The sequence below is a fragment of the Leptonychotes weddellii genome, chromosome 1, assembly GCF_054177405.1.
Source record: "Leptonychotes weddellii isolate Sample4059 chromosome 1, ASM5417740v2, whole genome shotgun sequence".
Lineage (NCBI taxonomy): Eukaryota > Metazoa > Chordata > Mammalia > Carnivora > Phocidae > Leptonychotes > Leptonychotes weddellii.
This window is the reverse complement of record NC_138369.1, coordinates 99,440,415-99,468,198: the sequence shown is the minus strand read 5'-3', so window position 1 is coordinate 99,468,198 and position 27,784 is coordinate 99,440,415. Positions and strand designations below refer to the sequence as shown.

The following is a 27,784-nucleotide window of genomic DNA, read 5'->3' as shown; positions in this document are numbered from 1 at the left end:
TGTAAACCATGATGTGCTGCTACAGTACTTTAAGGCCTCAATAATACAGGATTCATCCAACAGGGGGGAACCCCTCTAAACTTTATTGGAAAAAAAAAAAGTAAGAAAAATAAGAGAATCTCTGAAGTCTAATAAACTTACCTGCAAGATTAAAAATCTATTATGGTCTAGGTCAATTCCATGGCTTCGAAGAAGATTTCCAACATCCTTAAACGTTGTCTTTTTCCCACTTATGTGATAGACAGAAGTATTATCTCTGTAGGCAGTTCTGGATACATAGAAGTTACTGTTAGGAATGACTTCATAATCATCCCCTTCCTGTTTTGCGGAAAAACAAAACCAGAAAACAATTGTTGGTACTAAGTCACAGGTCTGCACCAAATTTCACTCTCTTCATATTCAAACAAATTCTATGGATTAAAAACTTCAATTGAACATGCATATAAACTGGCAACAGTTCTCAGAAATAACCCTTTTAGCAAAGAATACTTTCCAAGTTTTGATCCCTTCCTCGTAGATCACAAAAACCAAAAAGCCAAACAAACAGAAACAAAACAAAAAACCCACCTCCAAACAAGTCTAAAAATAAATTTGACTGAGAAAAGAGCATTTGAAGTGGGATAGGAATCTTACCATATCTGAAACAAACTCACCCAAATTATTAAACCATGTTGACAGATTAAATTACTAGTCCATTTTAAAAAGCTGCAAGAGATGATCCAAGGAAAGGAAGGTAGTAATGGCGTAACATGGCTTAGTTTTTTTCTTTCTTTCTTTCTTTCTTTTTTTGGTAAACAATATGCCATTAATGGAAGGTATAAAGAAGTGCAAAGAACTGATAACTACATTCCCCCAATTTCTAAAAAAATCAAACGGATTTTAAAAAATGAAGTATAAAAATACTTTAATATTAAAACTGGCTTTCCCTTAAAAGCTTTGCCATTTCGAAATTATGGCTTTTAAAATTTATACGAATCAAACATAATTATAATAAGCAAAGAAATCAAACCTAATTTACTGGCAATCATTTTCCAACCTTAACTGTACAATAGAAAAGCACTAAGAAACAAAATTAAAATAGATGCCACCATGTAAATTTAATTAAAGCCCTCTATATTAAAAAAAAAAATCTAAAAAACAAGCCAAGTCACATCCTTGCTTCATTATGGAGTTTTCTATATTTTTAGGTTCCAACCGGTCATTTTTAAGCCATGAATTTCCAAAGTTAGCTATTCAACAGACAAGAAAAAAACCAGTACCAACAGAACCATGTAAATAATCTAAGTAGACATTTTACCTAAAATTGTTTCTTTTTCTAGAAAACAAACATATTAACTTCACCTTTTCTGTTTTAAAAGGGTAGTTTTATTTACAAAGGATAGTTTAAACTGAAGCAGAGCTCTTTTTAGTCATCTGTTACATTTTCAAATTTAAGTAATTTATCTGAAAGCAATAAAAACAGAACTTTAAAAATGAACCCAAAATTTATAGTGAAATAATGCCTAGTTACTACTCAGGATACTAAAATTGCTCAATGTTTTATTCTGAAAAGTAAATACTACTATGAGCTACTTAAAATTCATTCCCCTGGCTAAAAATTTTAATATTTTAAGTTTAACGGCTGCTACCACCACTACTCAAAAAGAAAATACGGTTTTGGAGGTAATGAAATCAGTATCTGGGAGCTAATAAAATCAGTTATCTGTTCTGCTTTAAACATACATTGATTTTTAAAAGGCAATTTAAGCCAAAAATAATAAATGCGCAATGTATGGAAATCCTGTGTTCCGTACTTGAAGTTGCAAATAACTAAACACTCCAAAGTCCCTTACCTTATCAATTATCTTCTGAAAATGAACTTCTACAGTACAACTCTGAATGTCCTTGTGTTCATCAGAATTGTGTATTAGTACTGAAAGTTTTTTAGATCTTATTTTTTGTGCTCGATAGCCAAACACAAAAAGCATAGAATCAATAACATTGGATTTACCACTGCCATTTGGCCCAATAATACAGGAAAAGCGCTGCATAAAAAGAACAGAAAAAAAAATTTAAAGTGAAGTTTAAAAAGGTCATACTATACAACTTATTTTAATTTAAACCTCTTGCCTTTTTTACTTGCAGCAAAACCATTAAGTATTTAAAAGGTTTCATTTCAACTTGTTTTCTTACATCATGTTCTCCTTTATCACAAGCTTCAACACTGTAAATAAGACCATATTCTAATTTCAACTCACTTTACAAAATTCATTCTAATAGAGAAAATACTTCTTCAAACAAAAGACTCACCAATTCTACTCAGTGAGGGAAAACTTAACAGCTAAAGAGGTACCAAAGATAACCAGGATAAACAAAAACTAATTTCAGTTGTCTAAAACACAGGAAACATACCATGTGTTATCAATCAGGATAAACACGGTAAAATTGAAATATCTGGTAATAAAAACACATTACCCTATAATAATTATTTAAAATAGTCAAATACCTTATGAAAAGGTCCCAGAATTTTTTCCCCAGCATAGGATTTGAAGTTCTGGTTTACAATATGAGTTATCATAAGCCGAGGAGCTCCAGCTTCATTGGCCATTGCTGGAGGCGGGGGAGGAGGGATGCTATTCAAAATCTCTTCTAAACTTCTATTATCAATTTCCTCACTTGGTGTCCCTAAGTCAGTCAAAGGAAAGGGAAAGCAAGGGGGGAAAAGCCTGCATTAGTGCAACTAGTTCGTAGAACTACTGCCTGCTAATCTTTGGAGAAATGTTATTTATGAAACCTAGGAATCCTTATTTTCCACTTAAATGTATTATCCCAAACTCAGGAGAAATGAAAACCTTTCAGCTTCGTTTTATAAGGAAAGAAATTCTTAAAAGAAAGGACCACCAGTCACAAAATCCTACAAAAATTTCTCTCTTAGGAGTCAAAACACTACAACATAAAGCAGGTCTGGGAAAACCACAACAACCTGATTCTCTGCTCCGCGCCTAAACAGGTGGATAAATCCTAAGGCTCTAGATCTAACTTTCTCCGTATCTCTGAGCACCTGGAACCTTAACTTTGGACACTCAAGAGCTCCAGCGACCCTGTCACAGGGGCATCCTAATGTCACCCAATTCCTGTACTCACAAAAGCTACGGTAGTTTCGAGTAAATTATCATCTCTTTAAACGCAATTTAAGACCAGGGAAGTTAAATTAGGGCCAAGCAACTTTTAAGACACAATCATGTTAATTCTGTCTAGAAAATAGTCCACTAGCTATTGGCTGACCATGCCGACTTCCGCAGAAATACAAGGCCACAAACAAATTCATAACTGTAGCCACGTACTTGCCCCAATCCCCTCCAGCACCGTTACACCGAAATTGCACGAAGACTCCGATCTCTGAAAATTGCCAAATCGCTTTCTTGAGCTGCTCTACGGGACCGACACGCGACCTACAGACGTCGACGCCGCAGCCCCTCACCTCCGCGACCCCAAACACCAGCCAGTCCCGGGTTGGGAGCGGACCCACCCTGGTCTCCCAGCGCGTTTTCCTGCGGAGTCGCAGCGTGGTACTCACCTGCGGTAGCAGGGGCCGGGCTGCCCGCGCGGCCGGGCGGGGGTTCCGGCTCCGCGTCGCTGCTGGTGCCGTCCGGGGACTGCGGCGGCTCTTCCCTTCTGCGCCGGGCGGTGGAAGGTTGGGTGCCTTTACGGGGCATGGTCACTGGGGCCGGGGCAGAGCCAGGAGCAAGTCAGCCCGCCGGGCCGCAGGACGGTACATCGGTACATTCCCCGCCGGCGCCCGCGTCGGACGGGGGGTTCGGCCCCCACCCCATCCCACTCGGGGAAAAACTGTCCGCCCGTTTCCGAAAGCCCCGTTTACAAAACGCCGCTCGACGCCAGCGGGTGCTCAGTAAAAAAGGCACAAAAAACCCAAGTGCCAAAAAGGCGGGATTCGTTTTAAGTCCGAAGCAAGTGGGAAAACCTAGACGTGCCTGGTTATCAAGCAAGGATAGAACTGCTTAAGTTCTTTTTATTTTCTTAATGCCCACCCCCCACCCCCGTCCTCCCACAGAAGGGTTTAAGAATCTTATCCTTTAACTTCCTAACGAAATAATTCCTATACGCCGGCATTTACTGACATTCCCCCGCTGCTGGGGTTAGGGAAGCAAGCGCACAGACTTTGTGAGAAGAGTTCTATTAGCTTTAGGTTTGGGGGACTATCAACTCTTCCTTGAGTAGCTAGTAAGACTAACGGGCGACTCGCCGCCCACTTTCCCCGCCATTTAGCTTTGGCGCCGTTGACGGCCCCGAGGCTTCCAGGTCTCCTCGCTACCGTCCGACCCGGAAAGGCGGCCGGAGACTGGGGTCGACTTCCAAATCAGACACAGGCAGCGCCTGCTCCAGTTCAATCATCTTGGGGTGGCGGGGTTTGTGCCTCCGGGGCCCATTGCGGAATCTCGTTGGGACAATAAACTACAAAAGGTCACCAGTAAGGGCTCAGAGCCGGTGATTAGTCCTTTGGGAGAAGAGAGAAGGTCAGGGGGCCGGGGCAGGGAGACGCCCTTTCCCCGACAGAGACCTGGATTTCTGAGAAGAGATCCGTGAGGCTTAGAGTCTGCGTCCCCCGCACCCCCGCCGAGAGACGCTTAAGTAGCTCAGAGAAGTGGCGCCCGCGAGAAGCGCGCGGGAGTCCCGACTGCCGGGAGGCGGCCGAGGGGGGAGGGGTGACAGCGAAACAAATCTCCCGGCGGCAGCCTCAGCCCAGAGCGGACTTCGGCTGCTCCAGCTCAAGGCCTCTACTTTCCAGGCGCCCGCAGACGGAGCAGGAAGTAAGAGTGTGACAATCTGATCAGGAAAAGAAGTACTTTACCTGCGGGGCAGTCCACTCACACCAAAGCTGGAAACCGTTGTACAGCACCCCCGCTCCTACCGGTGTTTCGGCTCCGGGTCCTTCACTCGAAAATGGCGCCTAAAATACAAACTCGAACGGAAATTCGTTACAAATGCGCGCAATGCTTTCTGGGAACCACTAATTTGAAAAAAATGCGGCGATTACCACCGCCATCTTCTGGCCGCTTAGACGCATGCGCGAACTCCTGGCGGGACACTGGCAGCAGGGCAGGTTTATATTAAGTGAAAAGGCAGACCAAAGCACTGTTTTGTCTGAGACCTATGGCAACAGTACTCTTATATTAAAAAACCCCAATCTGGAGAGTGTTTAACAAGAGGAAAAATACCAGGAGGGCTCCACCCACAGCTGGAGGAGGGCTCAGTCGTCCACTAACGTCCCTTAAAGAGAGGGCGGGCTCGGGTGACCGCGGCGGGGAAGTATCGCGAGAAGAGGGAGGGTGCGTAGCTCGTAGAAGTCACTATGGTGACAGGGAGGTCGGGAGGTTTCTTGGTAACTGGTCCTAGCTCTGTGGGAGCAATCGCCACTGCTTTCCTGGAATTTAAGGTAAAACTCTTCACCTCTGGATGTGGTGAGGAAAGGGTTTGGAAATTGTGGCCGTCAGTGGACCCCACCTTACCTGCTTTTATAGTGTATGCGGCATCAGTTATTTTCCATCTCCGTGGAGGCAGTGGGGCTCTGGACGTAGCTGTTGGGATGCGAAGCAGGAAGCCCTGGGTTTGGAAGTAGTAGAAAGACAAGAACAGAAAACCTCGATTGGTGAATGATTGTATAGTCTATATGTGAATAGCAAAATAATTTCGAATTTATTGGTGTTAGGTCGTTAGTGTCACTAGTGGAAGGGGATTTTGAGCTTTCAAAATAATTTGTTTGAAAGATTCCATAATGGAAGAAATGATTTGTCGATGTCATCTGGTTATCTTCATGAGAAAATTATCGATCGGAAAATATTTCTTAAGTAACTTTTAAATACGTTGCACTGTGCGAGGCATAGTCAGGATTATTAAGCAAGTATTCCTGTTTCAAGAGAACTTAGTTTTGTTAGTCGATTTTTACCCTGGAGTCTGTGATCCTGGTGGTAAGGTGATTGAGATTCAGTGGAGTTCCTAATACTCCTCCCATCCCCCGCTGAAACTGTAAACGGAATTCTGTGTGTTTGTGCATTTTTCTGGGGAGTTAATTTTCCCAGAACTTTGATTACATTCTCAAATGTGGTCCTCATCCGCTATTATGTTAACCACTGGTTGATTTGACTACCTCCAATAAGTATTTATTCAGCGACACTTACGTAATTGACATTGAGAAGTGGGAGCCTTTTTTCCCCCTTTAACCTTTGCGTACCTAGGGCCTGTCATAATAAAGCACCGATAAATCTGCTTTATAAATGAATTTACATTGCCATTCTAAGTAAGTAGTATGAGTCTTGCCTCAGGAGCATAAAGTCAGGTTCAGTGATTCTCGAGAGGGGTGTGGAGGACACTCCCTGCCAACTGTAAGAATTCGGTGAGGTTCAGAGACTGGTGTGGTTTGCAGGAACATTGACTCGGTACTATAATACACATTTATTTATTTTTATTTGAATTCAAGTTAGTTAACATATAGTGTATTACTAGTTTCAGGGGCAGAATCTAGTGATTCATCAGTTTCATATAACACCAAGTGCTCATTACATCAAGTGCCCTCTTTAATGCACATCAACCAATAATATACCTTTATTTTTAAAGTTGAAAAAAAATTATTGTTTTCATAAGACAGACTACAGACAGTAAAACTCAATGAAAAAAATTTTTTGGCTGGTAGGCATATCAAGAAAACGTAGTGATTCTCTTTGAAAGCTTCTGGAATCTTGAATTTTCAAAGTTTGTAAAACGCTACAAAACCTGAGTTGGAGAGATATCAACCATGAAAAAAGCGAAGACTAGACCAAATTGAGTGGTATAAAAGAGTCACGGAGACAATGTAGTAGAAAGATGTAACATAACAAAATCACAAATCCCATCATTTTTTTAGCTACATGCTTGGACAGTTTACTCAATTTATCAATCTCTCTGAGAATATTTATTATAAAATCAGTATATAGTGTCTGCCTCATAGGATTGTATATAATTGTCTAGCACACATGCTAAGCATTTGATATTACTGTGTTTATAACATTGACCTTACTAGGGCATGTGCTAAGGATGAATAATGGGATGTCAAGTTAGAAAGTCAGCTTATGAAGGGTCTTGAAAGCCAGATTGAGGATGTTAGATATGATATGGAGGAAACACTTATTAGAAAAATTTTGAGCTAAGGAATGACTTGGTTAAAAAAATAAATAACGGTAGTTAATTGGGATTTGTTAAAGAGGAAAAAGACTTAGATCAGGCATGGCTGTATTGGATTATTAGTGTATAGTTCTCCATGTGGAAGGAGAAGTGCCTACACAGTAGAATGGAAAAAATCTAGGCACATGGGGGGAAAAATCTATAGCTTTTGTAGATTTTAATGGTTAAGAGTCTAAACACCTAAAGTCAGTCAGATACTATTCTTTGTTGGTGAATCCTGAACTAGTGATGAGGGGATAGAAAGAAAAACAAGTTACAGATAATTCCTAGTTTTACTGCCTTTGATGATTGCTATAAATAGCAGTAGGTCTTAACGACAGATGAGAAAGAAATGTCATTTAAATAAATCAATTAAGTGACCTGTGGATTTAGATTTAGTTGAACGTAACCATGTTCCACTCGGAACAAATATTTTCAAAACATGCTTAAACCAGGTTGTATAATGTAGAAAAGACATTTATAACAAACAGCTACAGAGTAGACTTAAATCTAAAGTGAAAGTAGGACGCTTAGAATAAGTGAAGTGATTTGAGAAGAGATTAGGATCACAAGAAAAGAAACTTGATTGATCCCTTCCAATATTTTGGATACTTCTCATGAAAATAACAGAGTTTAATTATAAAAAGAAGCTGGTCAGATTGGGATGGACTAACTTACAGTCATTTGGGAAAGTATAATCAGGTCTCATCTTTCTGATCCCAAATCATCTACAAACAACCATTATTTGTAATTTCAGGCAGTCTGAGAAGAGAACCCTCACTTTTTACATTTTAAAAGTGAAATTGTACCACGTAAGAAGAAATAAAAATAAATTTAAAGAGAATAATTGGAATTAGAATTCAAATCCACATTTGTAATTCTTTAAGTGCATACTTAAGTTTTGTCATCATCATGATATATTTTTTTGTCTGCTAATGTGGTTTCAACATTTAATAAAGTCTGATATTAGATTTGTGGGTAAATCTTTAAAAATATTAATGAAGTTTTTAGTTAATTGTAAGTATTTGGATTAATTAGATATTAACTAATAAATAAAAATGAATAAATAAATATGAATTTATATAAGTAATGAATAAATACTTAGAGAATATTGTGCAAGATTAATGAATTGGTTGGGGCACCTGGCTAGCTCGGTTGGTAGAACATGCAACTCTTTATCTCAGGGTTGTGGGTTCGAGCCCCACGTTGGGTGTAGAGATTACTTAAAAATAAAATCTTAAAAAAAAAGATTAATAAATTGTCTATAGAACAGGACAGATAGTAATGAATATTCCTCTTGATAATATGTTCTTATACACTTACATATTATACATTTTACATGTTACACAGGCACGTATTACACATATATGCATCCATATAATATGTACATAAATACATTATATTATATATTAGTACATGAATGTTATTGAAATTCTCACCTTTTTTTTTTTAAGATTTTATTTATTTGACAGAGAGAGAGAGTACAAGCAGGGGGAGCAGCAGAGGGAGAGAGAGAAACAGGCTCCCCGCTAGGCAGGGAGTCCAACGCAGGGCTCAATCCCAGGACCCTGGTATCTGACCTGAGCTGAAGGCAGATGCTTAATCCTGAGCCACCAGGCGCCCTGAAATTCTCACCTGTACAGAAAAAATAGGAAGTGAGGAAATAGAATAGTTTTTTGGGGAAAGACTGTTTTGAAAAATGAGTTTGCTTTTATTCATGTAGGTCGGGGTTAGGAAAGATATATCCAGTGGGCAGCAGAGGCAAAGAATATAGCTTAGGAAAGAAAATAGGATGAGACAGTGCTATATGAATGGTTGAAACCTAAAAATAGATTAGTTTTTTAAGTTTGTAAAGTGAGGATAGCACCAGAAAATGCCCATTCTTAGACTCTAGGAAGAAGAAATAATTATAGTAATATCTCAGGTAGGATTCTAGATTATAGATAATAGAAAACCTAATTTAAATTGTCTTGAGAAAAAGGGAGGTTTTTCTTCCCCATCATTTATTTGAATAAAAGTCCTGGGCCACCTGTGAAACAGTCTCTGTGCACAGGGAATAGAATGTTCTAATTGGCTTAAGTCTCTCTCATGCTGGCTTCATTGAAGCCACATGGGCTAAAAGTGGGGAAGTGGGTGTTCCAAAGAGAAAAATTCTTTATAGCTAAGAAGAGTGAATATATGTAGAGTGACAAAAACACAAATTTTCACTATGAATAGCTAACAATTATTTAATTCTTACTATGTTTCAGGCACTTTACTGGACATTTTACATACATTTAATTATCATAACCAACCTGTGAAGTAGGTATTATTAGACCCATTTTATATAAGGAAGAAAACAATACAATATCTGGAAGATCAGTAGGTAAAAGTTTCAGTAAGAAGGTGGTGAAGTCAGTAGAGACTGAAGAGAATGAGAATGGTGATCCTATGAGAAAAATAACATTTATTAGTTTTTTTCAAGTACAGAAATGCATAAAGAAGAAAACAAAATTGGGCCATAATCCTATCACTCAGATAATCCTGTACTAAATATACAAATGTATAGATAAATAAAATACTGTAATCATGGTAAAAACTTCAAACGGTACAGAAACATAAAATGATAATGAAAACCTTCCCTTCTCAACCCCCTGCACCTAGCCTCACAAAGGTCTCTGTTGTCTTGCATATCTTCCCAGAAAAATGTTTTAGAATCTTCTAGCTTAAATATATATTCCTTTTTATTTACACAAAAAGGATTGTGTTATCCTGCCATAAACTTTGCTTTTGTCATTTGACATTGTAGACATCTTTCTATATCAGTACATACAGATTCAACACACACAAATTCATCTCATTTTTAATTTTTATTTTATTTATGTTTTTAAAGAGATTTTATTTATTTATTTGACAGAAAGGGAGAGAGAGCACAAGCAGGGGGAATGGCAGGCAGAGGGAGAAGGAGAAGCAGGCTCCCCTCTAAGCAGAGAGCCTGATGTGGGATTCGATCCCAGGACCCTGGAATCATGACCTGAGGCGAAGGCAGCCGCTTAATGGACTGAGCCACCCAGGCGCTCCCAGCACTCTAGCATATTGTTGAATGTGATTCTTTTATGCTAGTTGATGAATTAAAAGGATGAATTAAAGATGACTACTTATTTGAGATTTGAGAATCTCATGGTTTACTGGCTAGAATTTATTAGGCCATACTGCAAAATAATTATAAATACAGCAAACAATAATATTAAAAGTCTGGTTGGCAAGATCTAGATATAATCATGGCTAGAACTGCAGAGAAATGTAAATACCACAGCATATACATATACTTTAGCAAATGCATAGAGGCATTGGAGTGGGATGGGGGTTGGAGGTCTTTAGTAATTGAATTGAATTGTAATATGGCCATTTGCAAGCCTGTTTCCTTTGCTTATTATGTCTTTGAATCTGTCTCTGGAAATGGTGAGCCTGCCTCTCTTTTCTCTGACATGCAAGAGATCCTAGCTCTAGTCTGCAAGTGATTTTATGACAGGACAACCTGAGGAAAAGATCTGCCTGCCTCCCTCTCCCTCCTCGCTCTCCTGGGAAAGAGTCACAGGAGTCCAATCAGAACTATCAATTTAGAAAACTGTACATAAAAATTGCACTTTTAAAAATAGGGCCTTGGGTAGTCATAAGCAAACCGTTAATTTTAATATCAATACCCAAGGGCTAGCCAATATACAAATGACCCAAACAGAACTTGGTGTAAATGTACTTATGATCTAGCTCTTGTGATTTATCTATTCTTCACATTCTTGTTCACTCCTGAGGCATGTCTGCTATTTCTTATCTGTAAGTTGATAAGTTATGCCTTCCCTCTTTCCTGCCTAAAATTTTTCTCATCTTGTTAGTGCTTCTGCCTCTTAGTTTTAATTCTTTTTTTTTTTTTAAAGATTTTATTATTTATTTATTTGAGAGAGAGAAAGAGAGAGTGCAAGCAGGGGGAGGAGCAGAGGGAGAGGGAGAGAATCTCAAGCAGACGGGACAGTAAGCCAGGAACCCAAACTCGGGCTGATCTCACGACCCTGAGATAATGACTTGAGCCGAAATCAAGAGTCAGATGCTCAACTGACTGAGCCACCCAGGCACCCCTCTTAGTTTTAATTCTTAAATCTAATTCTTTTTTTCTTTTTTTGTAAAACATTTAATCATTTTAAAGTGTACAGTTCAGTGGCATTAAATACATTTATATTGTTATACTACTATCACCTTCATCTATCCACAGAACTCTTTTCATCTTGCAGAACTGAAACTCCATACGCATTAAAGAATAACTCCCCATTCTTCCTCATTCCTGCCCCCAGCCCCTGGCAACCACCACTCTACTTTCTGTCTCTATGAATTTGACTACTCTAGTACTTCATGTAAGTGGAATATATAGTATTTGTCCTTTTGTGACTGGATTATTTCAATTAGCATAATGCTAAGTCTAATTCTTAAAATTAGTTCCTAATTCTAGCTTTTTGGTTCCACATTATAAACACATATATCCACAACCTGAATGTGTAATCTATGATGAACATTTATTTATTTTATTTTATTTTATTTTTAAGATTTTATTTATTTATTTGACTGAGAGACACAGTGAGAGAGGGAACACAAGCAGGGGGAGTGGGAGAGGGAGGTTTCCCGCTGAGCAGGGAGCCCGACGCAGGGTCGTTGGTCCTGGGATCATGACCCAAGCTGAAGGCAGATGCCCAACGACTGAGCCACCCAGGCGCCCCATGATGAACATTTAAATTTAGTTTTTGATGGAACTATACAGAGTTCTGTAATAAACAGGCTTATGCAGTTGCATATATATCTTGATGTACATTTATATGTATATGATAAATTCCTATGACTAGAAATTCTTCCCAGGGTCGATTCCTTATCTAATACTTCCATTGAATCAGTAGCTTCTAACTCAAAGTGTAGCACAGATGTGTCAGATTGGCAGAGCCTAGGCTACTGGCCTCTGTCTAGCTATAAGGAAGGCCAGAGAGAAAATAATGTTTCTTGTAATGGGAAAAGGACTCATAAGTTAGGGGATTCCCCAAGTATAGGAAAGGCAGTCAAAGGTTTGGGCTGGAGAACAAAAGAATAAATGACCATTAGCAGTAATTTACCTGCACTTCAGTAATGTATGCGAGTATCTGTTTCTCCATACACCAGCATTGGGTTCTGGGTATTTTGCATTTAACCACTCTGATAACAGAAAAATTGTATCTAGCTGTTTTAGTTTTCATTTCTTTAATTATAATTGAGGCTAAGCATTGTTTCATGTTTTTGAATGCCCACTGACCATCTGTATTTATGTTTCTGTGAACTGTTAATTTATATGTTTATCAGTGCCCTTGATCAAATGACTTTGTGGTAACCATGTTGTCTTAGTTATCCTCTGCTTCTATAGTATTGCCAATCTATCCCTCTCCACTGATTCCTTCTCTTTTGTCCCCAAACATACTGAGGTCTACCCTAGTTTAAAAGGCCTTGATAGCTACTATTCTATTTCTTCCTTTAACCTCTACACTTAAATATCTTTATATATGTACACTTATATACCTCTAACTTCTACACTTATGACCTATGACTGCTGATTCCATTTTAGAGTATGCAAGGATGGTTCTAGTTGCAGAGAATATAGGAATGAACAAAACAGACAAAAATTCTTGCACTTAGGAAGCTTACATTTTAGAAAGGGGAATGGTAAATAAAATGCATAGTATGGCAGATGGCCTTAAATAGGGTATATAGGGAAGGCTTTACTGAGAACGTGACTTTGGGGGGAAGATATAAAGGAGGGAAGAAGAGTAAGCCATGCAGCTATCTGGGGGCAGGGATTTCAGGCAAAGAATATGAGCATTCTCAGTATGTTAGAAGAGGTTTGTGTGTTTGGAGAAGTTTGAGTGAAGAGAGAAAGGAATCAGGTAGGATCAGAGAATATTAGGGTATATTAGGGCTCTCTAGAGAAAGAGGAGTTGATGTTGTAGTCCTGAGTCCAAAAAATGGAAACTCAGGCAAAATTTCTGTGTTGCAGTCTGGAGGCAGAATTTCTTCTTTAGGAAACTGTGGTCTTTGCTCATAAAGGCTTCAACTGATTAGATGGAGCCCACTCACATTATGTAGGGAAATCTGCTTTACTGTAAGTCAACTGATTATAAATGTTAATCACTTGTAAAAAATACATTTACAGCAACATTTAGACTAGCCCAAATAACTGGGCACCGTTGTATAGCCAGGTTGACATATAAAATTAACCATTACAGTAGAGGAGTCCAGATTAATAAAAGCTTTGAACACTGTTGCAAGAACTTTAACTCTGAGTGAGATAGAAAGCCATTGTAGTGTTTTGAGCAGAGAAGTGCCATGATTTATTTTAAAGCAGTCACTTTGGCTGCTGTGGTGAGTATAGATCGTGAGGGGTTAGAGGCCAATTAGGAGGCTATTATATTCAAGTTAACAAATGATAGCACCTGGAACTGGGGTCATAATGTGGGGGTGGCAAAAATCAGATGTTCTGAAGACAGAGCGTAAAAGTTTTGATTTTTAAAAGTTGGATTTGGGATGTGAGAGAAGAGTCAGTGTTAATTCTAAGGTTTTTGGCCCGTGCAACCAGAAGAAAGGAATTACCATTTACTGAGATGGGTAAGGCTATGAGAGGAGTGAAGTTAGAGGAAAGATCAGAGGTGTGATTTGGATCTCAAGTTTGAGATGTCTATTAGACGTTCAGATGAGTTGTCAAATCAGTTAGGTATAAAAGTCAGGTTCAGTGCAGAAGTCTGAACTGGAGATATGAAATTGGAAGTTGTCAGATTGTAGTCAATATGTTTGAATTTATATTAAGCCATGAAACTGGGTGATACCACCATGGCAGTAGTGTAGATACAGAGGAGGTACAAGAACTGAGCCCACAGTTTAAGGTTGGGAAAATTAGGACAAAAGGTTGGTGAAATTTATTCCCTCTATAACTCTGCAATTCCTTTCCCTTCCTAAACTGCCCCTTGAAGTAAAGCCTAACACTCCTAGCAGATTGAAAAGGAATCTCACAGAGTTCCAGTGCTCTTAGGAAGATTGCCTCTTCCTCCCTTACAAAACTGCATCAACACTGTATAACTACCTAAGAGACCAGTTCCAGGAAGAAGGCTACAATTTAAATTGATTATCCACCCTCCCTTGAGAGACCATTGGGACTATTCCAGCATGCTTATATCCACGTTTACCTCAATCTCCACATCCAAGACTCTTAATTCCCCGTGTTAGTTCGTTATTGGGTTTAGCTGTTGATGATGGTAATGTAAACATGATAAAACTTTTTCTCTATCAGTGAAAGGTGGTACAAGACTGATATGACTCTCCACCAGGTCAAGAATCTTGGTTTCTTCTATCTTGTTGCTATTTTATACATGGCCTTGATGACATAGCATGGAGAGCATTACTCTTATTTTTCAAGTTTTTATTTGTGAATTATGTTGTGATTTATAAAACTTTTATAGGAGTTAATAAAATGGATTCCTTAGGTAACTCATTTACTTTTCATATTGCTGCTTTGGTTAGCCACAGAATGTAAATCCCAGATTGGGCCACTAGGTTGATGATGTTGTAATATTTCCACATGGGTTTCACAATTGTTAATGCACTATGTGATCACACCTAGTTTCGAGGGCAGCTGGGAAACAGTTTTATTCTAGGTGGCCAGGTGTACAGCAAAAGTTCAGATTTTTCTACCACAGAAGCAGGGATGAATATTGGAGGACAGCTAGCCATTTCTACCATTTCCTACCATCTGTCCCAAACTCTTAGCTCCTCCCCATCCAAATCCTACCACTCTACCTTTTGGAACTCGTAGGACGCCAAATCTGCATTCTCAACCTTTACTCTGAATGATCCCTTTACCTTGGTAGTCTAACTTAAATCTGGTTGTTTCCTGAGGAAATTGCTTTCCCCATGGCCCCTTCAAGTGGAGGCTATTTTGCCTCCCAGGATCCCGTGTGTCAAAAGGCCTTGTTTCTCATTGATGTATCTGGACAATTGATTCTTTCTCTTCCTCTATAATTTCCTAGTCCCTTTGAACAAGTCCTACTAGATTAAACCATTCTCCATCTGTTTTGCAGTCAGCTGCAGATCTCTTTGTGATTTTCCTCATTCAATGAATATTTTAGCACCTGGCTAGCTGTCTTTATCCTCTACCACGATTATTGTCATTATTCTCAGTGATTTAATATCCACAAATCATTCCATTCCATTCCCTGGCCTCTTAGTTCCCTGACCTCATATACCAACTTTCACAGTCTTAATCTACCTTATCATTACCAATGTCTACATTCTCTCTCAAAATCTGGTATAATTGACACATAATAAAATGAATATTAAAAACTCAAATCTGAATTTTTTTTTAAGATTTTATTTATTTATTTGACAGAGAGAGAGAGAGCACAAGAAGGGAGAGTGGCAGGCAGAGGGAGAGGGAGAAGCAGGCTCCCCGCTGAGCAAGGAGCCCAATGCAGGATGCAGACTGGATCCCAGGACCTTGGGATCATGACCTTAGGTAAAGGCAGATGCTTAACCGACTGAGCCACCCAGGCGTCCCTTACATTTTTTCCTCTTAAGCCCCACAGATGTTGACTTATACTGGACCAAAACCAATTTATTAATGATTTTTAGTGGTAAAGCCATCTATTTCACATATAAAATTGCAAAATAGATCAATTTAGCTATACTGTAGAGATTTTCTTACAATTATCTCCCCCACCTTAGCCACTCCCTCTCCCCAAATACTATTGACTGGTCAGATCCTTGGGGACTGTGGCTTTGGGCAGAAAAAAAAGCCTCAATGTCGTCCTCAGGCAGCTCTGCACTTCCCCAAATTGGCTATGCTCTAATACTTCCTTTCCCTTATACCACTATCCAGTCTCACATCAGAATGCACATTTCCTTCATGCAGATGATCTCAGCTAAATAGGATGTATGGGGGAAAATCTTCTGAGCAAGGGAGAATCTTCCCAGTGTTGGAATGCCATGCTCTGATTCCTTCGCACCAGGTTTCTAAATGGTTGCAGATACCTTTCTTATAAAACCATACTGCCTTTACTATTTACATGGAATTGTAATTTCTTTGGTGAGGAATTATTCCTAATTGTCACGGATTTCAGCAATTTGAGGTATTTTGATGTAGGATACATCATACTTTTGCCAAAGATCTTTTAGATTTCTGATTACAGTTGTATATTCAGATTTTACGTATATTTTCTTATCTATTGTGTTGTCATTTCCAGAAGCACCAATTTGTCTGCCTTTATTGTTTTAAAATCCTTTTAAGTGGGGCACCTGGATGGCTCAGTTGTTAATCATCTGCCTTCGGCTCAGGTCCTGATCTAGGGAGTCCCGCATCAGGCTCCCTGCTCATCAGGGACCCTGTTTCTCCCTCTCCCACTCCCCCTGCTTGTGTTCCCTCTCTCGCTGTCTCTCTCTCTCTCTCTGTCAAATAAATAAAATCTTTAAAAAAAAAAATCCTTTTAAGCTTGGTGAATTTGAATCATTATGAAAAAGCAGCATTTTGGGGCGCCTGGGTGGCTCAGTCGTTGGGCGTCTGCCTTAGGCTCAGGTCATGATCCCAGAGTCCTGGGATCGAGCCCCGCGTTGGGCTCTCCGCTCAGCGGAAGGCCTGCTTCTCCCTCTCCCACTCCCCCTGCTTGTGTTCCCTCTCTCGCTGTGTCTCTCCCTGTCAAATAAATAAATAAATTCTTTAAAAAAAAAAAAAAAGAAAAAGCAGCATTTTGTAAATACTTTTGCTCTTTTTCCTGTAATTAGAGAAGGTCTGATGGAAGGGAAGAAGGAGTTTTGAGAAAGGTGCTAAAGGTGCTTCTAAGGAAAAAAGTAAGCCCTGGAAGGTGTGCCTAGGAGAGAGCAGTATTCTTGCTCTGGCTACTATACATAGATTCATACTTTTGAAGAAGAACAGAAATCTCCCTTAGTGAACTAACTGGAAGAGAAGTGTTTCTGACCCTAGTTGCATATTGGCTGACCATAAAACTTCAGATTTTTTTCTGTGGTTTTAACAGTCCCCACCCCCACCTAGTCTAATAAATATATGAGCAGAATAAGTGAAAAAGGTGTTTTGAAATACAGCTGTATTTAGCACTTTGCTGATCTAAAAGTCTTCTTGGGTTTGGGAGAATGAGAAATTATCTAAGGGAGACCCACTGAATACTTATATACTCAGCACCTCCTTTGATGTAATTAGCAGTAATTTTCTATTGGGCGAAGAGGTATTTTTTCCTTCAATTACACTTTGATTTGTTTTTTGCTTTTTAGGTTAGTGATATTACTCAGAATTCTGTAACTATAAATTAGGTTCAGACAATTTAGCAATTTTCTTGGTTTATATAAATATATGAGTTATAAATATATGAATAATTTATTTTTTTAAATTTTTAAAAAGGATTTATTTATTTACTTGAGAGAGAGTGAGCAGGGGGGAGGGGCAGAGGGAGAGGGAGACAAGCAGACTCCCCACTGAGCGGGGAGCCTGACCCTGGGCTCAATTCCCGGACTCTGAGATCATGATCTGAGCTAAAATCAAAAATTGGTTATTTAACTGACTGAACCCCCTGGCGCCCTGAGAGTAATTTTTTAAAAAGATTTATGATTTATTTTAGAGAGAGAGAGAGAGGGTGCACGTGTGCAAGCATGAACCGGTGGGGGGGCGGGGAGAGTCAGAGGGAGAAGGAGAGAAAGAATCTCAAGGAGATTCCTTGCTGAGCTCGGAGCTCTACCTGGGGCTGGATCTCAGGACCCTGAGATCATTACTGGAGCTGAAATCAAGAGTCAGATGCTTAACTGACTAAGCCACCCAGGCGTCCCAATTTATATATTTTTTTTTGATTTTTGATTTTCATTCCAGTATGTTAACATACAGGGTTATATTAGTTTCAGGTGTACAATACAGTGATTAAACAATTCTATACATTACTCAGTGTTCATCACGGTAAGTGTACTCTTTAATCCTCATCACCTATTTCACACTCCCCCCCTCCCATAATCATCAGTTTGTTCTTTATAGTTAAGAGTCTGTTTCTTGGTTTGTCTCTCTCTTTCTCTTTTTTTTTCCTTTGTTTGCTTTGTTTCTTAAGTTCCACATGAGTGAGATCATATGGTATTCGTCTTTTTCTGACTTACTTCGCTTAGCACGTCACACACGGCCGATGTGCACTTACAGCAATTTATATAAGGATAAACTTAATGTTTTTTGTTTTGAAATGGATGTGTTGTGTGTGTGTGTGTATTTTCTTCCTTTCTTGGTTTTACCTAATATATATATAATATATATATATAATATATATATATTCCGTGCACGTTGTTGCAAATGGCAAGAATTCATTCTTTTTTATGGATGATTACGCACCACCTCTTCTTTATCCATCTATCAATTTACACTTGGGCTGCTTCCATAATTTGGATATTGTAAATAATGGTACAGTGAACATAGGGGTACATATTTCCTTTTGAATTAGTGTTTTTGTATTCTTTGGGTAAATACCTGGTAGGGTGATTACTGGATTATAGGGTAGTTCTATTTTTAATTTTTTGAGGAAACTCCATTTGATTTATATCTTCTGGTGACAAGGTTATTTGGGGGAGTATTACTCTTCTTTTTCCATATTTTTATTTGGCGATTACATTGTGATTTTTATATAACTTTTATAAGAGATTTATTACCTTTTCCTTAAATAACACACTTATTTTTCACATTGCCACCATGGCAACCATAACTGTTGGGCAGTATATCTACCTCCAACCTCTATCTACCTCAGGTTGATGATGTCATAATATTCACATGTGGGCTCCAGAATTGAGGCCATTAAAATTAAGGCCTTGATCCCTTGATTAGACCTTGGGAATTTATTCTAATGTACCATTGAGTAGGACCAATAATGATCTGCCATTAAGGGGTTCCCAGTTTACAGAGTCTTTTGATTTGGCCCTAGGACAGCCTTTGGAAATTATTTACCTGCTCAGATTTAATGGTGGTCTGCACTTGTAGAACTGTTTCAGGCAGGTTGTAGAGGACCTCTACAACCAACCCAAGGCTTCCAGTCACTCCTTGGCAGGGTTAGCACACTGACTAGTTTTCTTCTTCTTTCCATGTATATGATGCCAACAGTATTGAGGTGTTTTAGTGTCCTTGGAGTGCTAAGATGTTTTGTTTGCTTTTATTTTTTTGTGTACATGTGTTTGTTCTTAATGTAAATTTTATATTTTCCCCCTAACTTTTATTTTTACAGTGAATACAATCAAGTTGCATTTTATAATTTTGCTGAAAGTGGAGACATGAGACTGAAGATCTCTCTTTTAAAAGAACCAAAACATATCCTTTTGATACTTATAAACCTTATTGTGATCATCTATTGTTAAAAGTTTTCTATATTGTATTCTAGTTAAAGAGTGGATTTTTTTTTCATTCTTTTAATGGTAATTTAGCTAAATTGTTTTTGAAATATTTGAAATCATGTGTTGCAGGTAATTTTCCAAAGCAAACTATTTGCTCTAAATCTTACTTTCAAATCCTTATTGACATTTTTCTTACTCTGTTTAAGTACTGTGCTTAAGTACATAAAACACAGTTTTTGTTTAGTCTACTAGGATCTTAAAGAGCGGCTCTTTTTTAAAACCAAATAATTTCTTTGCTAGTGTGATTTAGTATGTTTTCACTGAGTTCTGCTCTATTTCTTCATACCCATGATAAAGTGGAGGATAAGCTGGGGAAATCCGAGCAGTCAGACCTTTATTATTTCAAGTGGGAAGGTAGCGATTATAAATATTTTCTCAAATGCATGACCCTATATTTTGTTAGCAAGAATACCCAATTTCGTGTCAGGAAGATATGACAGGTCTCTCTACCTTCATTCTTAGTTATTTAGATTAGTGCTTCTATAAAGAATCAACTGTAGACTATTGCAGGTCTGTGAAGGGATAAGTACAGAAATTAGAAAGTAAGAGGTAAGACATTTTTTTGGCAATTTGACATTGTCACAACACCCAAATATAAGATAATTTTTCTAATAATTCATTTTTATTTTATCTTACAAAATGTAGCTTTGAAATAGAGAAAAATGTGGTCCTTCATCAGAGATATCAAAGCACTGTTTAGACATTTGATCAAATTTTTAAAATTTATACTATCTTACTTATTTTACCTCTTGAGTGAAGTTATAATTCCTTTGATTTCTCCTTAAATCCTTTTTACTGTCTTTTCAAAGTATGCCCTCAAGAGTTCACACCATATATAATCTTACAGATTTTGACTGTGTCTGTTGTCTGCTTTTACCTTTTCAAGTTGAAGAATAACAGTTTTTTTAAACTTTCTTAGTCTGTCAGTCCTCTCATTTCTCCCATACTCTTAGTTGACCTAATAGGTTGAAGATATATCACACACGGCCGATGTGCCCTTACAGCAATTTATATAAGGATAAACTTAATGTTTTTTGTTTTGAAATGGGTGTGTTGTGTGTGTGTGTGTGTGTATTTTCTTCCTTTCTTGGTTTTATCTAACATTCTCCCTTTCTAATGTTAAGTTTTACCTAACATTGTTTAGACCATAGCAATTATATTGGAACAATTTTTTCAGTAATGGTCTCATGATAACCAGGTCCTTTTGTTTAGATTATATGTTGAATATTCCAATGCTACTTTGTTATCTATTTTTGCAGATTCTTAAGATCTTCCTATAATTTCTTTTACCTTTTTGGTTATTGCTTAATCTATCATTTTGAAGTATTAAATCTTAGAACATTCCAGAATAATTATAGCACATTATTTCTTTTCCTTGGAGTTTATTGATTGCTTAGATAAGCCAATAAAAAGCACTAGTCAGAAGTGGAGGAAGTAAAAGGATTATACAATAATAGCAAGAGAACAAACAACCCAACCAGGAATGATCTGGTAATACAGATACCCAGATATGTGTAAGAAAAAGGTTCCTCGTAAATGACAAACTGAAATGCCTTCTCTATATACACAGTTCTGTTAGGGTAAGCAGCCCATTTTGATGGAGGAACAGAGGGCTACTTGAGCACCTCAATTTATAGAAATCCTCCTGATAAATCAGAGACCGAAAAAAATGGGTTAAATAAAGTAGGAATTTTAGGATTCATATCTTATCCAGTGCTATGCATTGTGTAGGTGCAGTAAATTATAATTGAATTGTTTCCTGAATTTAATGTCAAAAAGTTTGGTAAGATTTTAGTTTTGGCAGTTAAGCTGTAGGTTTTTTTCTAGGTAAATTGTTATTATAATGTGTAATTTAAGCAGGTATTTTACTATTAGATTTCAGTCTTCTTTTAACACTTGATTTTTTTAACTTATCAAAATAATACATATTTCTTCTAATATGATACAGATCTATGTAGATTTAAAAATTATAGTTCACTTTTCTTCTCACTTATCCCCCAACAGTTTAGTGTATATCCTTTCATACCTTTTGATCTGTTAGATGTCTTTGTGTATCTTTTGGCCTTATTTATGGAATCTTTTGTAACACAATTTAAAAATTTTCATGTTGTCAGATCTTTCTGTCCTCTTTTGGCATGTGGATTTCTTGCTTTCCATTCTTCTTTTTTTTTCTTCATTTTATTTATTTATTTTTTTTGCTTTTTTTTTTTTGCTTTCCATTCTTCTTACAACTGTCTTGATAGATGCTTATTTTCCTTTATATGGAAAAAATATGAAAGTCATGAAATGGAAAGTATATTTAGAAGCTTGAAACATTTGACCCTATTTTATCTTTTTCTTATAATCTGCATCTGCAAATTATTTTATTTATTAAGATTTAAGGTTTTTGTGTGTTTAATATCTCCTTAACATGGTGGCACATCAAGAATTAGTAAGCTGTGTGGGCTGGACTACTGCTGAAGAACTGTATTCATGTAGTGATGATCACCAGATAGTGAAGTGGAACTTGTTAACCAGTGAAACAAGTCAAATAGTAAAGCTTCCTGATGATATTTACCCCATAGATCTTCACTGGTTTCCAAAAAGTTTAGGCATAAAGAAACAAACTCAAGCAGAAAGCTTTGTCCTCACAAGTTCTGATGGTAAGTTTTTAATAAATGTTATATGCTCATCTTTGTATTTAAAAGACATATTAGTGTGGCATGCTTTTAGTTGTTTTACAAAGCTGATGTTTGTAGATCTGCATACCTCTATCTACACATTTAATCCAAAATCTTTGTAGTCATTTGGTTTGTGTATAGGCTATAAAACTATTGTCATGGGAGAAAGTGAAGCTGGCATATTGTAGGATTTGGTTTGAGCTTTCAGCTTTACTTTTTCTGTGACCTCACAGAAAATAGTTGTTAAGCTGTTATCAGTTTTGGTTTCTAATTTCTTCAAATTTAGCTTTATAACAGAACCACACTAAAAAAGATATGGACACACACAAAAAATATGGGCACAATGCAACATTTAGTAAGCTATTGAATATTGTCTTTATTTTCTAGTACATGTTAATTTCCACTCAATAGAGTTGGTGACTTATTTGATTTGACTGTAGCTTTATTACTGGTGAGTAAAAAGCGTAATTTTTCTACTTTTTGTGGGAATGTTTTTATTTTCATTGAAATAACTTGAACTTTTTTTGTCTGTATTACACTTTACCTACTATGTCAATTAAAAATACATTCATCAAAAGTGATGGAAACTTACTTGACTAACTTATGCACAGATGGATTTTTTTGGTTCACCTAACTCCAGGGGTAGATCTTCAACCACAGCTGCATTAGGCCCCTGTTCTCACCATCTGTTAGATGGGCTGTCCCCACAAGGTGAGCATGATGGCAGCCAGTAACCCAAGGCTCATCCTAGAAAAGAAATGTCAGCAGAGAGAGTGCTTCTTCCTCAGTATCTTTTGCAGACAAGTTGCAGAGAGAGTCCTGGGCGAGCTTGGGTCATGTGCCAATGAAAGAATCACTTCAGTCAAGGGAATGGGACACTGACTGAACACAGTAGGCCTCAGGCTACCATGGAAAAGGAAAGAGAAAGAGAAGAGGGCTTTTGTAACCAGAACAGGGAAGGGATGTTATGGCAAAGTATTGAATCAGATTTTACTTCTTTTACAGACAGAACTTACGATAGTTTTTTTTAACCTTATTTTTCTGAATCTTGATTAAATGAGATATTGTGTGAAAGTAGCTGGACTTAGAAGATTGACTGTGAACCACAGCTAGAATTTGCTTACCTCAGATGATAAAACAAAGGTTTGACTTTTTAAAAAACAACTTTTAATTTTGATATAATTTCACATTTGCAGAAAGGTTGTAAAAATTGTAGAAATAACTCCTGCATATCCTTTATCCAAATTCATTTCCTGTTAACATTTTGTCCCATATACTTTATCATTGGCTCTATCCCTTTCTCCCCCACTTCACTACACACACACACACACACACACACGCACACGCACGCACGCTTTTTTTCCCCTAAGTATTTAAGGGTAATTTATAGACGTGCGACATGCCCCTTTTACCATAAATACTTCAGTGCATTTCCCAAGAATGAGGACTTTCTGTTATATAACTACGATACATTGATCAAAATCAGGAAATTTAACATTGATGTTAAGTTGAATATACAGTTCATACTCAAATTTTAACAATTGTCCTAATAACATCTTTTATAGAAATTTGTTTTTTTCTGGTACAGAATAACATATTGCTTTTGTCATATCTCTCTAACCTCCTTTAATCTAGAGTCTCCTGTCTTTCTTTTATGATCTTAACCAACTGAGCCACCCAGATGCCCTTTCTTTTATGATCTTAACAGTTTTGAAGAATACAGATCTGTTTTTCCTTTATAGAATGTCCCTCAATTTGTGTTTGTCTGATACTTCCTCATAATTAGATTCAGTGTACACATTTTTCAGTGTACAATAATTAGGGCATCACATTGAGAGATTCATGATGCTGGTTTGACCCATTATTGGTGATGTTAACTTTGATTACTTTGAAAGGTTGTATTCACTAAAGTAATCTGTGAAGTTACTATTTTTACCTTTTATTTATTTTTATTTTATTATTTATTTATTTTTAAAGATTTTATTTATTTATATATTGACAGAGAGAGACACAGCGAGAGAGGGAACACAAGCAGGGGAAGTGGGAGAGGGAGAAGCAGGCTTCCTGCCGAGCAGGAAGCCCGATGCGGGCTTGATCCCAGGACCCTGGGATCATGACTTGAGCCAAAGGCAGATGCTTAACGACTGAGCCACCCAGGTGCCCCTGTTTTTACCTTTTAATAAATAATTTGTGAATGGATACTTTCAGACTCTGTAAAAATATTATTTTCCTCCTTAAACTTCTACCCACTATTTTAGCATCTACTGTTGATATTTGGCTGAATCATTTATTACTCAGATGATTGCTAAATGGTGATTTTTTTTTTAAATTCCATAATTCCTTCCATATTGATTAGTTGGTATTCTGCTGCAAAGAAGAGCCTCCCCTCTCCTACCCATTTATTTGTTTACTTATGTCAGATTAGACTCATAGATTCTTTATTTTATTTCTGTAATTTTTTTGATTTTGTTGTGAAAATTGTCCCACATTTGGCCAGTGGAGCCCCATCAAGCCAGCTCCAATGAATTTTTTGGGGGGTGGGGTAGTATTTTCTCATCATTTTTTGAGTGCTTCTTTGCCGGCACAAGCTATTTGAGGCTTATCTTGTACTTTCCCAAACCCAACCCCCCAAATCATCCATTTCTCCAAGGAGACCTGTTCTTTTCTTGGTGCTTTCTGGTATTTTAAAAACAAGATGAGGGCGCCTGGGTGGCTCAGTTGGTTAAGCGACTGCCTTCGGCTCAGGTCATGATCCTGGAGTCCCTGGATCGAGTCCCGCTGCTTCTGCCTCTGACCCTCCCCCCTCTCATGTGCTCTCTCTCTCTCATTCTCTCTGTCTCAAAAAAAAAAAAAAAAAAAAAATCTTAAAAACAAGATGAGAGTGCTAGCAAAGCTCATTTCAATGAGGTGTGTTTGCTTCAAGATCCTTTCAGAGAGCTAAGAAATAGGAATATAAATGTATATTTATTTATTTAAATATTTTATTTATTTATTTGACAGAGAGAGAGATAGCAAGAGCAGGAACACAAGCAGGGGGAGTGGGAGAGGGAGAAGCAGGCTTCCCGCCGAGCAGGGAGCCCGATGTGGGGCTCGATCCCAGGATCCAGATCCCAGGACCCTGGGATCACGACCTGAGCCGAAAGCAGATGCTTAACAACTGAGCCACCCCGGCGCCCCATAAATGTATATTTAAAAACATACGTATCTACAGCTATTTCTTTTTCTCTTTCTCCTGCCCTTCTTCCCTCCATTTTCTTTCCTGCTCTTTCCTTCTTCCTCTTCTCCTTCCTTCCTTTCCATACTAAAAATCATGAGTTCATTCGATGCCACCCAATTCAACATTATAGGGTTAATTCCAGTCTTTCTTTTTTTCATACTTGGAAATAGTGAGGGAGCCTGGCTCCCATTATTATTTTCAATATGTTTACTCACTTGTTCAATTCTACAGTACACATAGGTTGTTTCAGAATGGCTAATCTACACTACTGCAAAAAACTAGAGTTTAATATTTGTTTACTTTTGTTTTTATCTTTATACTGAATATATAGAGTCAAAGTCCTGTGTTCAAAAGTTACTTGCATTTCCCCCTTCCTTAACTGTTACGTTAGTCACTTAAAATATAGTTAAATGTATTATTTGTGTTTGTTTTCTACTAAGGTTTCCATTCTCCCCCATCCTTGTTGATTTGATTATTTTTTTGAATATGTAAAACATTAACATGGATGGTTTCACAAAGACAAAACTGTATTAAAAAAAGCATACTCAGAGCAATGTCACTACTCCTACCACCCAATCCCATACGCCTTGTTTCTGTTTCCTCCCTGTAGGTAAACAATCTCTTTGGTTCTGGTTTATCCTTCTTGTGTTTCTTTTGGCAAAAGTAAACAAATACATGCATATTTTCTCATTTCACTTCTTGTTTACACAGAAGGTGACATACTGTATATTTCCTTTGCCTTTTCCTTTTTAAATGCAGTAGTATATAAGAATTGAGTTGTGTCTGGTGAATATGGACAATAAATATAATTAGTCTTGATAATTTCTGTTGTCTGAGTGTTTCTCTGAATTAAGATCACTTAATTACACCCAACTAAAGAATAATTGCTTGGGTCTCTATTTCAAATTGGTTTTAGAGAAAACACTTTTTGCGAGGGAAAAAATTTTAATGTAAAAATGTAATTTAAGAGATAAGTTTGTGAGATTTATTTAAATATATAAGTATAAATATATTATGACTCTTGAGAAACTATAACGCTTAATTTTATTTTTAGGTTTACTGTATAATAAAACAAAAACATTATATGCCACAGCTAGATGTGGAAAGAAGTGAGAACCAAAGCAGAGTAGTTTAGTATTTTCATCTAAGCTAGGATGAGGAATATCTGGGAACTTGTGAAAGAGAGGGAAACGCATGATAGATCAAAGAAAAGAAATGGAAGGATAAGATAGAAAAGAGCATCCAGAAATGAAAAAGAAATGTTCAAGAAAAAAGGAAGTAGTTGTCAATGGGAGGTAGTCAAGGGGTTTCCTGTCAGATAAACATTGGAGATTATTTTATATATTAGAACTATATTATTTGTTAACCCAATACTTAAAATATATACTATTCTGGTTAAAAAAATATATAACATGAGATCTTCACTGTTAACAAGTTTTTAAATATACAGTGCGGTATTGTTAACTATAAGCACAGTATTGTACACCAGATCTCTAGGACTTTTCCATTTTCTATGATGTTAACCCAATTCTTAAAAAATTTTTCTTAAAAATTTAATTTACTGCTCAGGAGTTTCTCTTTTCTAGTTGCCACCAACTTTCTTTTCTTGATTTTTCTTCCCCAGTGTTGGCAGGGAAGGGTTACAGTTTTTGAGTTTGTTCTTATTACTCTTCCAGTGTTCCTTCATCATACCCCCTCCCTCTTCTGTGTAGTGATAACATTCCAAAAGAGATCCCTGAGATTTGGTGGCAGGTCCTTAAATACATAAGGCAGACTTTTGCCAAGTGTTTTGTCTTACCAATAATTCTCTCCAACATTACTACTTTTTGAATATTTCATGCAGCTGTATGCTACTTTTTAGAAGAGATATTTGACAATGTATTAAGATTTACATTTAAAAAATAATTGAATTATATAAAATGCATTAGGAGAATTCTGGTGTAAAATCTTTTGTAAAGCTGTTAAATACTCTTTAAATTACATTTACTGAAAGATAATTTTTTTAATACATTGTATTAGATATCTTAAGATAATTCCCTTATTTTCTTAATATGTCTATTTAAAAATTCCACTTTAAAAAGATTTTGTGTGGGGGCGCCTGGGTGGCTCAGTCGTTTAGCGTCTGCCTTTGGCTCAGGTCATGATCCCGGGGTCCTGGGATCGAGCCCTGCATCGGGCTCCCTGCTCCTAGGGAAGCCTGCTTCTCCCTCTCCCACTCCCCCTGCTTGTGTTCCCTCTCTTGCTATGTCTCTCTCTGTCAAAT

The 27,784-nt window shown here is 37.4% G+C and overlaps 2 protein-coding genes across 2 annotated transcripts in view; one reads left to right on the top strand and one right to left on the bottom strand.

Annotated features, from left to right (window-relative positions):
* SMC4 (structural maintenance of chromosomes 4) overlaps nt 1–5,000 on the bottom strand; it is a 38,834-nt gene extending 33,834 nt beyond the window's left edge. The window contains exons 1-5 of the mRNA XM_006742165.3: nt 4,850–5,000; nt 3,557–3,700; nt 2,486–2,664; nt 1,833–2,024; nt 142–318 (exon numbers count right to left, since the gene is read on the bottom strand). Of these exons, the coding sequence (XP_006742228.1) occupies nt 142–318; nt 1,833–2,024; nt 2,486–2,664; nt 3,557–3,695 (687 nt within the window). The 5' untranslated portion in view covers nt 3,696–3,700; nt 4,850–5,000. The remainder of the gene's footprint in view (nt 1–141; nt 319–1,832; nt 2,025–2,485; nt 2,665–3,556; nt 3,701–4,849) is intronic.
* Nucleotides 5,001–5,300: 300 nt separating this feature from the next.
* IFT80 (intraflagellar transport 80) overlaps nt 5,301–27,784 on the top strand; it is a 107,161-nt gene continuing 84,677 nt past the window's right edge. The window contains exons 1-3 of the mRNA XM_081802628.1: nt 5,301–5,434; nt 19,479–19,563; nt 22,067–22,286. Coding sequence (XP_081658754.1) covers nt 19,525–19,563; nt 22,067–22,286 — 259 coding nt within the window. The 5' untranslated portion in view covers nt 5,301–5,434; nt 19,479–19,524. The remainder of the gene's footprint in view (nt 5,435–19,478; nt 19,564–22,066; nt 22,287–27,784) is intronic.